Source organism: Ctenocephalides felis, unplaced genomic scaffold (genome assembly GCF_003426905.1).
Source record: "Ctenocephalides felis isolate EL2017-DRISC unplaced genomic scaffold, ASM342690v1 CF-g0.4_SCAFFOLD_03570, whole genome shotgun sequence".
In the NCBI taxonomy this organism is placed as follows: domain Eukaryota; kingdom Metazoa; phylum Arthropoda; class Insecta; order Siphonaptera; family Pulicidae; genus Ctenocephalides; species Ctenocephalides felis.
The window spans coordinates 15,194,690-15,210,328 of record NW_020539724.1 but is presented as its reverse complement, the minus strand read 5'-3'; the positions used below and the strand labels follow the sequence as shown (position 1 = coordinate 15,210,328).

The following is a 15,639-nucleotide window of genomic DNA, read 5'->3' as shown; positions in this document are numbered from 1 at the left end:
AGATATTAATTCAGAAATATGAACAAAGAATACTTTTTTTGCACTAATTTATTAAATAATAATTTTACAAACGTTTCGAGACTAGGTTTGTCTCATCATCAGTGTGTTATAATTTAAAATCTAAATTATAGAAATCTAAATTAGCATTATGTGTTATCCGTCACAAGTCGTTCCTTTTACTGCCATACCAACGATCGTCGGAGTCTGAATTCTCTATCCAAAGTCAACTAGATGAGTCACGAAATATCAAATAGGAAAGAGAAGGAATAGGGTCCAGTTGATATGGCTAATTAGATATAACAATCAACAATAATCAAGATCTTCTGACAAACATGTAAACCTTATAATCTATCCTCTGAGAAGTAGCAAAAATGGACTAAAGCGCTCATCCATTGAATCAACTTAACCACTTATTTATTGGGATGACACCAATAGTTACATGAAAAAACAAATTCAAACAAATTTAATTTCTATGTTTGTTCTATCTTTTTCCCAGCACGACCTTGTCGAAGAAGAGTCGCAGTTCTGGCACGCAGCCGACGAGCACCTGGACCGACGTCACCTGTTGCACCGTTCCCCGTCGGATCCCATCGAACGCGATCGCGTCAGGGAGACGCCGATGAGCCGACGCCTTTCGACGCACCATCAACATCAACAGCACCATCAACATCAGCAGCCACATCATCATCGCACGACGAGTACGCAACACGATCACCACATCGCCACGTCATCGCAAACGGCCTCTAATCATTTCCATTCAGGTGAGATAAAGGAAATATGAAAAAGTCAAGTATAGTATTATAAATCTACTAGCAAACCCGACGAACTCTGTTTCGCCACCAGATGTTTAGTGAGAAAGATGAAGAAATTTTTTGTTTGTTTCATATTTGAAAAGGAAAAATTTGATTTTATCATACAACAGTAATGAATTTATTTCGATTACAAAAATGAAGTGTTCTTTAGTTGAACTTTAGTAAATGAAAGTGAATCCGCAAATTATCCGTTTCATTGAAGTGCTCTTTGGTAAACCACATTTTTTGTATTTTGGTCTGACGTTAACATAAACAAAGCGTATTGTTTTCCAACTCGTGAACAGGCAACGTATAACTGCCCATGTGAAAAACAATGATTTTCTATATAATCTATTTTAAATTTATCCCGCAAACCCTAAGCGATTGGCCTTGAGACTTCTTATTGCGAACGCCAGGCGAACTGGAAATTGCTATCGTTTGAAGTCAAATGGAAGACCAGTCGGAATCATTGGTATGTCTCCAAATCGCCAGCAATTTTTGATTGAATGGTGAAATTCAGTGCGTGTACATCATTAATCTTTGCGGCAAGAATTGCTCGTTGACTTAACCAAGGATAATTCTGATAATTCTCACTAATGTCATTACTCGAATTTTTAATTACGTGCGTGAAGTTCCAGCTGCTTGCATTAAGGCACTATGCCATGCACAACTAATTTTCTTAGATATAAACCTTGCGGAGCCCGAGACGTTTCCAACGAATGCAAAATTGTCGAAATCAGTTCGTGCGTTCTGGAGTTATTTCGTCAGGAAGGAAAACCCGACTTATATTTATATATATAGAATATTATCCTGGTTTCAGGCAATCATCGATCTCACAGGCACGAGTCGTCCGAATCTCAGCCTGAATCACCGCTGGATCATCGCACCGTACTGAGTAGACAAACGCAGCAGACGGCGCACCAGCCTCCGCCTCATTCTCAGCCTTCTGCTCACCATTCTACTCATTCGATCAGCCACGGCACTCAGACTCGACCTGCTTCACCAGTGCCTCTGCACTTCAGCGATTTGGGACTTTGCTTGTCCGCTGCTCAGATCTATCCGCTCATAGTATCAGATTTACAAGGTGAGTGGTAGAAATAAATCATTTTCGAAAACTCTGAAAGGTCAATTTGAAACTGTTTCTATTTTTGGTCATCGATCCATAACATAAATATTTATTCCGCATTTCCAAACTTTCTCCATAACATAAATAACTACTGAATTGCATTGCCATGACTGCTAGAACTTCCTGTACCGCAATTAAACATTTGAGGAATAAAAATAATCAATAATCTATTAGAAACTTATCAACAATTAATAAATAATATTTCCAAAATAGTTTTAAATACTTCCAAATATATTATTATAAATACTGTAACGTTCATCATTCGTACTTTGCATACAAAATTTAAGAGCAATATTTATAAATTAGGCGACTGTTTACGCCAATATTTTTATAAATTAGGCGACGTTTTGCAATTCTATATAATATAATTATTAGTACGAGAATCAATATAGAAATGAAAATAAAATTGTATACTATAAAATATCTGATAATTTGATGTGCTTATGTCTAATGATCATTTTTGACTACCACATGTCCGTTTTTGGAAGTTTTTTCCTGCATCTCCAAAACCACTGGACATGCTTTACCAAATCACAATCTACATTCCGTCAATATTAGTATAACGCTTTATGAATCATTCTAATCGGATACTCCGTTCTCTTAAAAATTGAGCTGGTAGTTTTTGCTTTTTTGCTCTGTATCTTTGAAACAGTTGGACTTGTCGTTGCCAAAAACAAATATATACATCTTCTCATCAAATGTCAGTTTTTGGAGCTTTGCTTCTTCATCTCCAAATCCAATGGACCTGCCCTACCAAAAATGAAACTTCACTCTATCAATATTATTATAACGCTTTATGAATCATTCTAATCGGATACTCCGTTCTCTCAAAAACGGAATTGGCATTATTTGCACTTTTTACCCTGTATATTTGAAACGACTGGACTTGTCTTTGCCAGAAACTAATCAATACATCTTCTCACCAAATGACAGTTTTTGGAGCTTTTATTTTGCATCTACAAAACCACTGGACCTGCATTTTCCAGAAAATGAATCTTTACTCTGTCAATATTAGTATGACGCTTTTTGAATCATTCTAATCGGATGCTCCGTATTATCAAAAACGGAATAGACATTTTTAGCACTCTTTGCCTTGTATCTTTGAAACAGTTGGAACTGTCTTTGCGAAAAACTAATTAACACGTCTTCCCATCTATAGTAATCGAATGTTTTTTAAATTTTTCAATTTGGTTAATCTGTTCTCTCGAAATTGTTGACGAAAAATTTTATACAATAGAGATGAATGAATGTAGAGATGAATTTATAAAAAAATTATTACTACTTTTAGTGCCATTTTATGAAATTAATGATTACAGATCAACATAAAAATTTTCTCTGTGAAAATTGCGGTATCAGTAATCCATTTATGCGACATTCGAATCAAGTGCGTGTATCTATTATACCATAGATGTTAATCCAACTAAAAACAGCTACCGATAATTTTTTGTCACAAGTACATTTTCCATCCACTTTCCCATAACGAGTGCTTTCCAATGACCGGATCACCACAATGAATACATTGTCGATGGTTTTTCCGAAGTAATCTCGATAAGCGTAATGGGCGTGGAAAATTGTATGAATTTCCATTTTGTTTATTTTTTGTACCTTTTTCCCGAATTTCCTATCTGATTTATGCAGTTTGTATCGACTGCATAGAGTGCTTGTGAATCCAATGTATTTTGCTTGGAATTCATTCGGTCGTCCGTCTTCAATAATCCTCTTTTATGCATACATTGATACTGGTCGCATTTGCGATGAAAACCCCTTACTGAAATGCATACAATGAGATTTGGGTTTAAGGATGTGGACTTTTATTTAATGTGAAATATTCTTTGAAAGGGATTATTTTGAATTATGTTGGATGAGGAGAATTGTGCCAATTTGTAAACAACTTAGTGACACAAATTAGCTCAATTTGTAAAAGATGTCCCTACATCTGTTATTACCCATATTTGCTTATCTTTTTGCGGCATGCATTTTTCGAAATAATTGCATTGATGTAAGTAAAATTAGAAAACTCCTAGCTAAAACCTATTACTTCATTAAAACTCCTAAACTTCTAATTCTCAAATATGAATTTTGCATCTTGTTTGAAATTGATTTCCAATATTGTCCTAAAGTTGTGTTCTCCAGGTTGTTGTAGAGTTTTCTTGCAGAATTTCTTTTCAAAACATTTTCTAAAACAATTTATTTATTTGTTGGTAATCAAAGAATTTTTGATATTAATAGTTGATCAAACGTTTGCACATTTGTCTTAATCACTTATCAATGTTAGTCATTGCAAATTTATACTATTTCAAGTGATATTTGATTCTGTTTTACAAAATACATAAATTCAATATTTCATACTGCATTCTATTGTACCTTTGTGTACATCTCCTATGTTTCCTTAGAGTTCTTTGAAGATGTTCCTTCTGAGATTTCTTGGAGAAGTCTGTAGTCTTTCTTATTGCAACGTCAAACTATTTAGTTTCATATTTTATTTTGGATAGACTAAAAATAACTCTAGGTATAACTACAAATAGTGTATATATTTTAACAAAAATCATAATCTCAACTAAAGTCGTCAAAAATTCTATAAAAACCAACCAAACCATCACTTTGATTTTTAAGAACTCGCTATCAGCAAACAAAAAACACATTTTTACAATGGCGTATTTAGCTAGGATTTTTACTGAACATAGTCAAATAGTTGTTTATTTGATAAATGTTATTGTGACATTATTGGTTCGGTTTCCACAATATAATTACTCAAATTCGAATTGGATCTTTTTTCTCTATAATTATCAAAACAGACGATGACTTTTATCTAAAAATAATTAGCACTGTGAGATCTGTTCGTCATTTATAGGATTAATTAGAAATCCAATGCAACATTTATCAAAAACCACATGCTTTTTTATTCGGAAATCTCTATACGATACGACTCTAGATGATTCATATTTAATTCAACGGTTTTTCTATCGAAGAAACAGAAGTCGATTTGAACATATTGCATCCAGCGAAATGACTATCAAGGGACTTACTTCCATGAGACGGCAAAGTTGGATGTAAAATGAAAAAGATTTTCGTAAAATAAACATAAATTATTTTAGAACAAACTGAGAACACTGAACTGAGAAGCTTCGAACAGATTTATAAACAAAAAATGATTCCAATAACTAATGGTAATTATTTTCAATTCTTGTAATTCTATTTATCAGGAGAATAGGATAAAATGATTGCTATATTTATATTTTTTATTGTACGATCTTGATGCAAAGTGAACTAAATTGTCACAAAACAATACCAAATAATTTCCATAAAAATATTAAAGGATTTGTTAATAATTACTTTTAATATCCACTACAAATAGCAATTAACCCACAAAAGTTGTCAACAAATTTTTAGGAACAAAACTATTTTAGAAGTTTTATTATATTATGTACTAAAGCTTGTGGTTTATTTTGTACTAAAGCTTGTGGTTTATTTTGTAGGAAGCAATACATTTGGTTATCATATCAATACATCAAGCAATACATTTTGGTTAACTCATATCTTCTTCAGTTCAATTAAATTCAGAAGAAACCAAAATTTTATTACAAACTTTTGCACCAATCATGTAACAGACAGTATAAACCATTATACGTCTTCAGAACTGATATATTAAACGTGTGTGAAAAACTTTAATCGATTTCGAGTAGTAGATTGTGATTGATGTTTAAAATAAAATTATGTAGAGCAATAAGTCGAACATTTTTCTTTTTCACTATAAAAAAAATTTGAACGGTATTCGAGACAGATGAGCAATGAGTTTGATTGTAACTATTCCAGAGTCAAAACTAGTTTGCAAAATTTCGTGCTTTTTTTTTTCATAGCAAACTATACAAAGTACATCAGCTATATGTTGTTGGAATATATATGGTAGGTTGGAAGTATATATTATTTGACTTCGTGAGAAGGATCGCTATCCTGCGATAGCACCTTCTTAGATGTTATATAATATTTTGTAGTAAATCATTGCGGATTCTTTTTTTTGAGACGCTTTGGTGGTAAAGGCTTGAGCAGATCTATCGCTAATTCGTTTGGATGACGACTTAGACGAGCTTTGTACCTGGTGCAGTAGAGACTAATTTTTTCTTTTGTAGTTCCAATTCTGAGATCTTGATGTATCAACCAATTAGGAACGTTTACGATTTCTTTCAACATTTTATTTTAGAACCTTTGTAGAAAAGTTATGTTGGATTTACTGGCCGCACCCCATAGTTGTAGGCTGTAGGCCCATATTGGTTTAATAATTGTCTTGTATATTAGGAGTTTATTTTCTATTGTGACTTGTGATTTCCAGCCCATTAACCAATTAAGTTGCCCACGTGTTAATTCAAGCTGCTGGCGCTTCAGGTTAGTCTTCGAGCAAATGATTCTAAATTTTGACAGAGAAAATAATCTTTAATTTAAAAAACAATCTCGATTTTTCATACAAAGATTCTCATCTGACATAAAATTACCCGCAGGGTGATAAGTTTCTAATTTTTTATTATCTTTAAATCCACTCTCCACTGAGTTTTTTTAGCTGGTGATGGCCAAAATAATGGTTAAGACTTGGAGCAAATTGTGCTCTAATACCAATAGTGAAGAAAACTGCAAAACTAACACAGAATAAGTCTGCTATTAAAAATAAAATAATGTCGATAAATTAGAGTTTTTGGTTTGAGTGTGAATCTAAAAAGCACACCTAACTAGCAAAACTAGTAATAATGAAATCGTGTTTCACTATACATATAAATTTATGGATAGATAGAACACTTTCCAGTACTAACATGAACAAGTGCTTCCAGGTTAATGTACAAATTATCATAAGCCTGCAAGGAAATTGTATGCTTCAGAATTAGAATCTTTGGTCACCTAAAGCATCAGAATATAAAACAGTTGTAGTTCAAGTTGTTTGGACCATGTACAAATTATCTCTGGTTTCTAAACCCTGTACATGGGCACCATATACACCATATCTGCCCATGTAGCATGTTTCGCAGTACATACAGTGCGATATGTATCGCATGTTTTATGCATCCCTCATACGAACTCTGAGCTCGCCGGCGCTACAACAATGAAATCATTAGATACCATTTTTATTATATGCGATTGCATCCCTCACGATCGCTATATTCGAGCATAAAATAGATAAAATAGAAAATATAAAGTAAAACTGTTTGACGTTGCAATGAGAAAGATACACACATTACGGAGAAATCTCGGAAGGAAAATCTACAAAGAGTTACGGATCTGAGAAGACACGAGAGGTATAAGAGAATGCTGCTTAAATTATAGTAAAAGATTACATGAAAGTGGAATTAGTATAAATATATAGAAAATATGAAATAAAATTTAAAATGTGATGTAATAAAAATATAAAATGAAAACGTCAAGAAAACGAAATTAGAAATTAGAATTTGCTGAGTAATACAAAATTCTACTTCGGAGAGTTAAGTTACCCAAAAAAAATCCGAGTTAGTGTAACATTGTCCACCTAGGATCTCTGACATCATAATGGCAATATTGCCAAACATAATATAAATTGATGTTAAGCAAAACTGATTCACTCACCCTAGCAGTATTATACCTATTTACTGCCTCCATAAGCTACCGAATCGTCCCGAATCCTGTGCAAGATAAACGATGCAAATTTCGAACGAAAGCTCGAAAGCTCTTTATGCATGATAACCGCGCCGCGTTGCATTTAAAGCTCCGCCGTTGTCGCAACACTACTGACCGGAAATTTGCATGAATTTATCATGAAATTGCGATGGTAATTACGTGTTTATTTCTTTATCAGAATTGCTTTACTGGTTCACATGTGGCGACATGCAACGATATCAGTTGCAGATATTGCTGAGTATCATTTTGGATGTGTTTGAATTTACATAGAGCAGTAGAGGTTTACATAGAGCAGATTTAGATTTTGCGGTAATTGCAAGCTCAATGTTGCAATAATATTGCCACATGATCGGAGATGATACAACACTATGCAACGATATTGTTCAAAATTTAATGGTAACATTTTTTATAATAAAAGCTTTATTATATCTTACTAAATATCATCATAACTATATTGTGCTACTTATAATTAATGGAATAAAATTAAGTGTAAGGTACACACGTGACTTTTTGCTGTTGTATGAGATGACAATAATCTTGAAAATATTCTCATCGTATGAGAATTCAAAATATTGTTTATTTGTAATACAGTAATACTAGTAACATATTTATTAATGTCAAGCACTATACTAGTGATCTATAACATACGCGACGACTAATGACAATCGACCCGTATAGAAATGATATCATCGAGAGCGAATGACAAATCATTGGCACTCGACTCTTATCTTATCTTATCTGCCGTAACACACTTCCGTTGCATTTGTACGGATTTACACCCTAGTCGTGCCTAAAGAAGTTTTACTTTAAAAATCAACTGCTATCATACTACAAATATGATATAATTGGTTTGGGATAACTGGAGCGAGACACATAAATTCAGTTAGCAAATTGTTTAAATTTCTTAAGAAAACTGCATCAGTCGGGATGCCATACCTCATAGTTGACTAAAATGGATAATTATTCTTTGTTAAATTAATGTTTTTCGAAAAAATCGATCAATAATAGAGATTCTTCTGCACAAAACTTGGCATTGAAATCTCCAGCAAATGGTATTTTATTGTAAAAGACTTAAATTTTTATTAGAAAAATTAGGTAGTTGCTGATGAATAAATTTATAATATTAAATATAGTTTCATATTAATGTTTCTCACATAGAGTAATATAGTAATAGCTCTGAATATCAATTCGTTCAATATTTATCCAAATGTACAACTTTGAAATAGCTTTATCTTGAAGATCAGCGACAACAAAAGTAAAATATCATCAAAACTTGTTTGATGTTAAAAGTCTTGCGGGTTGAATGTTTACCAAAGTATTACTACTGTTCGAATTTTTTGTTCTTGTTTATAGAAGATTAATAAGTCGTCTCTAAAGATAATATAAAAGCAGTTGATTATAAGTTTTATTGCATTTATATTATATATACTATCTGGTCAAAGTTACTTTCTTGAGATTCAAGTATTGTCAGTGCACGAGCACATACTAAAGAAGGAAACAAATCCTTTAGGTTTTATTATATTAAATATTATTATATTTTATTTCTATTTCTCGTTACCATAAAATCTATATACATACTAATTTTATAACACGAACAAGCACGAACTAAATGATCACTTATACGTCAATATTAGTTGTTATAATAACCCTCCCGTGTCAATAGCGGATTTTGTATGGAATTGCTGACGTACATCTTCTTCTTCATCCGCTGGATATATATTATAATATTTGTATTATAAAATAATATAATATAAATCTATATACATATCTGTAGCAATAAAAACTACAGTGAAATTTGTCTTGTATAGAAAAATATTTTCTGTTGTAACCATATACACTTGACAAGAGGAAATCGACCAATCATATCAACTAGCTTCGAATGACCACATCGGTGGCCAATGACGAATCAGTAATGGCGTAACGCATTTTCATTGCATTTTTGCATTTTATTCGCTCAATTTAACATTGAAAATATTAATTATTAGAGAGAATGTGGTTAAGTTCGAAGTGCTGTCATATATGGACAGATTTGATACTACGGCGAGAGCAGCAAAGACTTTGAGGCGGCCGTACTCTCAAACTATCAATTTTACAAAAAAACGGTTTTCTAAAGAATTGTAGGAAATTTTATCTAGTTTAATTCGTACATAGATACTTTTATCGTAGAATGAGCCAGAAAGGAGATATTTTAAAAAAGCTGTTTTTTTAAGTAATTTTTCCAATATGGCGGCAACTTGTCGTTCAAATTTGAGGTGGCAAAGTTGATTTTCGTAAAGAGCACCTCGAAATCTATAAGATTACCAATTTTCAGAATTCCCGGAGTACTGTACCGGCAAAACGACCAAATGACTGGACTAAATATCGTATAATTTCCACAATACTTTATACATTGTGAACTTTATATAATTTAATATATGGAATATTATTTTTCCAGATGGCAGACGCGCATCGGCCTTGGCCCTAGGCGTATCTAGCCTGTCTGTGGGATCGGACTATGGTGGTTTTGGCACCGGCAGCGGTAGCGGCGGTCTGTTGTTGCAGCACTCTTCGAGCGGCTACGTTGCGGGCGGCAGCGGCGGTTCCACGCTCAAGCTGACCGGCAGGCCCAGATCGGTGCGATCCGTGAGGTCGACGCACAGCGACCAGCAGACACAAACCAACGGCAGGCAACGGTCTACGCCACGGTCCAGGTGGGGAATTAATTACACTATAAAATCCAATGACACTAATATAACTAAATCAAATTTTTTTAAGCCATTTTTTGTTATATTAACTGTTAACGAACGAGCGTCGCCATACTTTATTTTCTAATATTTTAACCCCTTAACATACGATTTAGATTCGAAAATGTCGGCCCAAAGTTGTTCAAGCTGGCGTGGCGTTTGTGTCTGTTTTCTCTCATAGTACACGGTTTATCACAAAAATATAAATAATTTTGTGTTTTATAGTTTCGTTTGAATAAATATTTTGTAATACTTGCGTTCACCACACCGGCTATGCCCGAAATGCGTAATATTTGCTTCTGGCCCGAATATCGTACGCGGGCTATGCCCATAATATTCACTTTTGGTCTAGCAATTCATTGTCATTTTAAGTTAAGGGGCTAATATTCTAAAATGATCGAATGCCGCCACATACTCTGCATGACGTACCAAGAAGAATTTTAGGCTTTTTTTTCTGTAATTTTCAATATGAGCACAACGCAGTTAGAAAATAAATTTGAATATTGGTCTAAAAGCAATATCAGTCAAATTCCATTCTATTCAAATCCAATAATGTGATAATAATTATGCAAATTCTATCGCTTTATAAATTATGAACTTAATTTCTTAAAAATCCGTCGACCAACTTGGCATAATTTTAGGTAATGCACTCGTTCGTTAAAGATTAACACTATATAGTTCGTAAATGTTCATACACTCCTTGTTGTTTTTATTATATTGACTGATATTAAATTATACAATGTTATTTGGTGTTTTTCAGTTGTAGTTGATATGTAATAAGCTACATACATAATTAGCTTATTCCAATTAGGAATTATATCACTCATATCAAAGATTAACACTAGTTCGTAAATGTTCATACACTCCTTGTTGTTTTTATTATATTTACTAATATTAAATGCAATGTTATTTAGTATTTATACAGTTGCGGCAGAAATTTTGTAAGCTAGTTAATTAGCTGATTTCAATTAGCAATTATATCACTCGTAGTAATTTTTTATTATAACGTGGACAATCTTTAAAAAAATGTAGGTTGCTATACATTTTTCAAAGCACCTCAAGTTATATTGACAAGTACTATTATATATAATAACATTTATTGTGCACTTACAAAATATCATTTTATTTTGAGGTTCAACATCGTACGCGTAATTTATCAGTTAACATACTATAGTTTTTGTAGCAGATTTTTTTTCTTATTTCAATTTAAAACTTAACAAAAAAAATTCCATGTAGTAGATTCTGTTCGTCGTACTAGGAAGTAAAACTACTAACATTGAGATAAAATGGAAGAGAAATTATGATTAAGGCAAAATTGGTATAAATATTGAATTTGGAATTACACATATATAATTTTTACAGTGATTGTCAATGTTTTTAAAATGATAGCATGTAAAATTAGCTAAATCTCAAATTAGTCAACCAATCTTATAATATCAGCAAAAACCATGCAAAAAAATCTCAAAAAATAGCAAAAGCAATGTTTCATTTTAAATTTGAACATGTTACAATTTATTACTTTTTGTTAGGATATTTTTTTAGAGTATAGAAAACTTCAATTTGTTTTTTAGACTTTTGAAACAAACAAACAACTATCGATCTATATTCAGTAAAATTCAAGTAACTTCTACATTGTAGAATATATATATATATATATATATATATATATATATATATGTATTACTATTTTTGCTATAAAAAAATTGTCCAATTTTGGTTTAAAAAGGGAGCCAGGTGTCAAAAAGATTATTTCCTAGAAACTATTTTAATTTTAACTCTTGAAAGATTTCACATAGTAATAATTACACTATTTAATCAATGCGATGCAGTTTAGGTGTTAGGTTGAACAAAAAAGTAAAAATAACGATCTAAATATAATCGTTAATCATAATGAACAAACATCTTACTTAAATAAAAATTTAGAAAAAATCAATAAAATTGCTTTAATACGTTAAAAATTAGGTATTAGAGTTGAACATCCATTAATGGATTTTTTTATCAATTTAAACTTTTTCATAAGCTCAAAAGCTCTCAATCGAAATTCAGCCAAACACGTGAATGTGAAATGTGAGATGTGAAATAAAAATTTTGAAATCACTATAATTACAAAATAAGGGTTTGTGATAAGACGGTGGAAATATTGAGTTTATATGTGTTCTTTATATATGTATTATCAAAAAATAAAATGAAAATTTTTGGTGTTGCCAACCCTTAATACTTTGTTTAGGTTAAGGTTTGCAAAAATCTATCCGGGGATATATATAACAGTTTCGTAACTTTTTACGGCGATTTATGAATGCATAAAATATTACATAGACAGACATACAGATATATATAGACAAACATAATTATTATAAACATATAAAACGTAAAAATAAAAAGAGCATATATAGGAAATATCAAAATTTGCGAAGCGCCTGGTCAGATTTCTCGGGTTAGTTTTGGTATGCAATGTAGAGGCATTGTGTATTTCCAAGAATTAAAATACTTATCTTTTAATACTTATGTGACCTTAGGGCTTGAATTTCAGCAGAAAATTTTCTTATGCCATATTTATTCTTATAAATGTATTATTAATTCCTCAGATCTCGCACCCCGCGCTCTCGTTATTACGCGTCGGCGGGCGAGGAGGACGAGTGCGGTTACTTCTGCGGCTCCACAGGATCCAGAAGGGATGCGAAGGCGAAAGAAGCCGCCGAGGACGATGAAGCCACTCTCAGGGAGATGCTAGTCAGGTAAGTCTTTCGAGATATATATATAGATTTTTATAATTTAAAAGCATTGATTATTATTTATGATGGTTACGATTGATGAAAATACGAGGTTGTCGTCGGTTGAAATTTCTATACTCGGAACATTATTATCCGTTTTTTTCTAATTTATGTTGCATTTTTTTCCTTAACATCTTTTTTATTATAATTTGTTTCAATCACTCTATTCTCATCTTTTATTCTTTCAATTATAACTTATGTTTCAATAAGCTTATTTTTATCCATTATCCTTTTTTATTATAATTTCTTTCAATTATTTTATTTTTATTCATTTTTCTTTTTATTAAAATTTATTTTATTTCTATCTATTTTATTTTATTAATTCTATTTTATTTTAATTTATTACATTTTTATCTATTAAACTTTTTACTATTTATGTTTCAATTAGCATTTCATGACTGATGAGCAATTTAATGCTCGTTTATGCTTTTTTTAATGAAAGATTGTCTGCTCATTAACAAACCGTTTGTTTCTTAACATTTGCAATCAGAAAAATTAATAGGTTTCTTGAAATGTTTTGGTTTATTTACTTTTTTATTTCTTTGAAAGCAAATCATAGAAAAATAAATAGATTTCTAAAGTTTTTGGTTTATTTAATAATATTTTTTGCTTTATTTTTATTTTTATGAAAGCTAATCGGCATCGGCATTTGGCAATTTTTTAGGTTTTTTTGTAATTATCCACTATGAATTATGCATTTATTTTTTATTCAGTAAAAGTTTTCGATATTTGATATTGAAATACCACGCAAATAAAAATAATAAATAATGATTTAAATATTTACAACCAGATAGTAAATTATTTATTTTTTATGTATATAAAGACATTCTTTTTAAACTATTATTTCATATCAAATATAATACATAAATTGAAATACTACTCTAGTTTTCCCAAATATCTAATTCAAGCTTTTCCAAATATTTTTTTTATAAATTTCTTAAATCCAATTTTAACCTGTAGAAATTTCTACAAACCAATTTTGGGATTGTTTTTTTTTAATTCTTTAATTACACGTTAATGCTCTAAAAGATTCTATGTTTAATTTGATATATTTATCTTTAATTTTGGAATTCTTTATTTTAGATTTTTGTATTTCTTATCTCGAATTTTTAACATTTTTATTTTACTTGTAAGTTTAATTTTTCAAATTAAAAAAAAATTAAAATCAAATGCGTTGTGATAGAAACTTAAAAATTGTTGAAATATTGTGGTTTTATACTTTCATTTAATTTTATATTATATATAAGTTTATATTACATCATTATTTTATACAGGGTGTCCCAGAACTTAACGTCAAGCCAAAATGAAATAATAGTATTGACCCTAACTGTCCAGAAAAAAAATATTTAAAAAAAATCATTTCATTTATCATGAGTATTAAAAGTCATGAGCATTTAGGTGCATCTTAGAGCTTAGGTTTTTATTTATTACTCAAAATTTTTCAATAATAAATTGATCGAGTATTATACTATCTTACAATCCTGATTATACACCAACTTTTTGATGAATCTGGCTAACGCTTTAGTTCATTTTTCTTTACAGAAGGATCTTTCAATGCCGATCGATTTTAAAACATTTAAATTCATAGTTCAACGAAAAGTCTTATAAATTCTTGAAACCTTTGGCCAATGTTTTATTAATTTCACTTATTGTTAAAGGTAAATGATCAAAATGAATGAAAATTAACCACAGTAACCGAAACATGGTCATCATTTCACTAAAGCTCAAGGTTGCACTTGAAAGCTCATAATTTCCAATCATCGTGAGATATATATTTTTTTCTAATTTTTTTCAGGGTAGTTAGGGTCAATACTTCCAGCTTGATGTTAAGTTCTAGGATTCCCTATAATGTTCTCGAGTATAGAAATAATCGTTTACAAAAATTTAAATTAAATTAAAGTTAAGGATTGAAAAGGCAACTATTAATCGTTTGATAAAAAAATCTATCAAAAGATTGATGTTGATATGCATTACAAGTAATATACATACAAATAAGTATGTATATTATACCTGTGTGCCTATATACTTTACAAAATGAAATATAAGGTATATGTTCCTCTACCATTATTCATATAAATATATATTGTGAATGTTTTGCCCTCATTATATATTCATATTGTTTCGCATTTGCCTGCCTTGTAAAATCTACATAATGTGATATGCAGAATTCATAAATAGTATGACGTTTCATAATAAATATTACTTGAACGAATTCGACGTAACATTTGTGCGAAAACATAAGTAATACTCAGTTTTATCTTTTCTCTAAGGGTTGTGTGAGATTTTACATCGTAGAGCATAGTTTAACAAAAAACCACAATGTGCAAATTAATCTTTTAATTTTAGGTTTGAAAAAATAATTAGTAAGTAAATGGAAAATTTAATTATATTTGTTTAAATTGGATAGGTTGATATATCACGTTCCTGGTTCTATGATTAAAATTTAAATTACTGAGCATAAGCTGCGTCGAAAAGTCTCAAGATATTTATTATAAACGCGTGATACATAGAAGTACCAATATCTTTTATGACTTTTTAGATAATTAATTGATGATTTTAACATAGAATGTTGAGTCTGAGAATGTCTTGGTACT

At 30.9% G+C, this 15,639-nt stretch overlaps 2 protein-coding genes across 2 annotated transcripts in view; both read left to right on the top strand.

The window, feature by feature from the left end:
• The window catches only part of LOC113383434 (uncharacterized histidine-rich protein DDB_G0274557-like), a 33,934-nt gene extending 22,890 nt beyond the window's left edge, over window positions 1-11,044 (top strand). Inside the window, exons 4-7 of the mRNA XM_026621699.1 lie at window positions 497-761; window positions 1,612-1,875; window positions 9,986-10,241; window positions 11,035-11,044. Of these exons, the coding sequence (XP_026477484.1) occupies window positions 497-761; window positions 1,612-1,875; window positions 9,986-10,241; window positions 11,035-11,044 (795 nt within the window). The remainder of the gene's footprint in view (window positions 1-496; window positions 762-1,611; window positions 1,876-9,985; window positions 10,242-11,034) is intronic.
• LOC113382773 (glucose transporter type 1) overlaps window positions 10,221-15,639 on the top strand; it is a 149,279-nt gene continuing 143,860 nt past the window's right edge. The window contains exons 1-2 of the mRNA XM_026621004.1: window positions 10,221-10,241; window positions 12,860-13,009. Of these exons, the coding sequence (XP_026476789.1) occupies window positions 12,999-13,009 (11 nt within the window). The 5' untranslated portion in view covers window positions 10,221-10,241; window positions 12,860-12,998. The remainder of the gene's footprint in view (window positions 10,242-12,859; window positions 13,010-15,639) is intronic.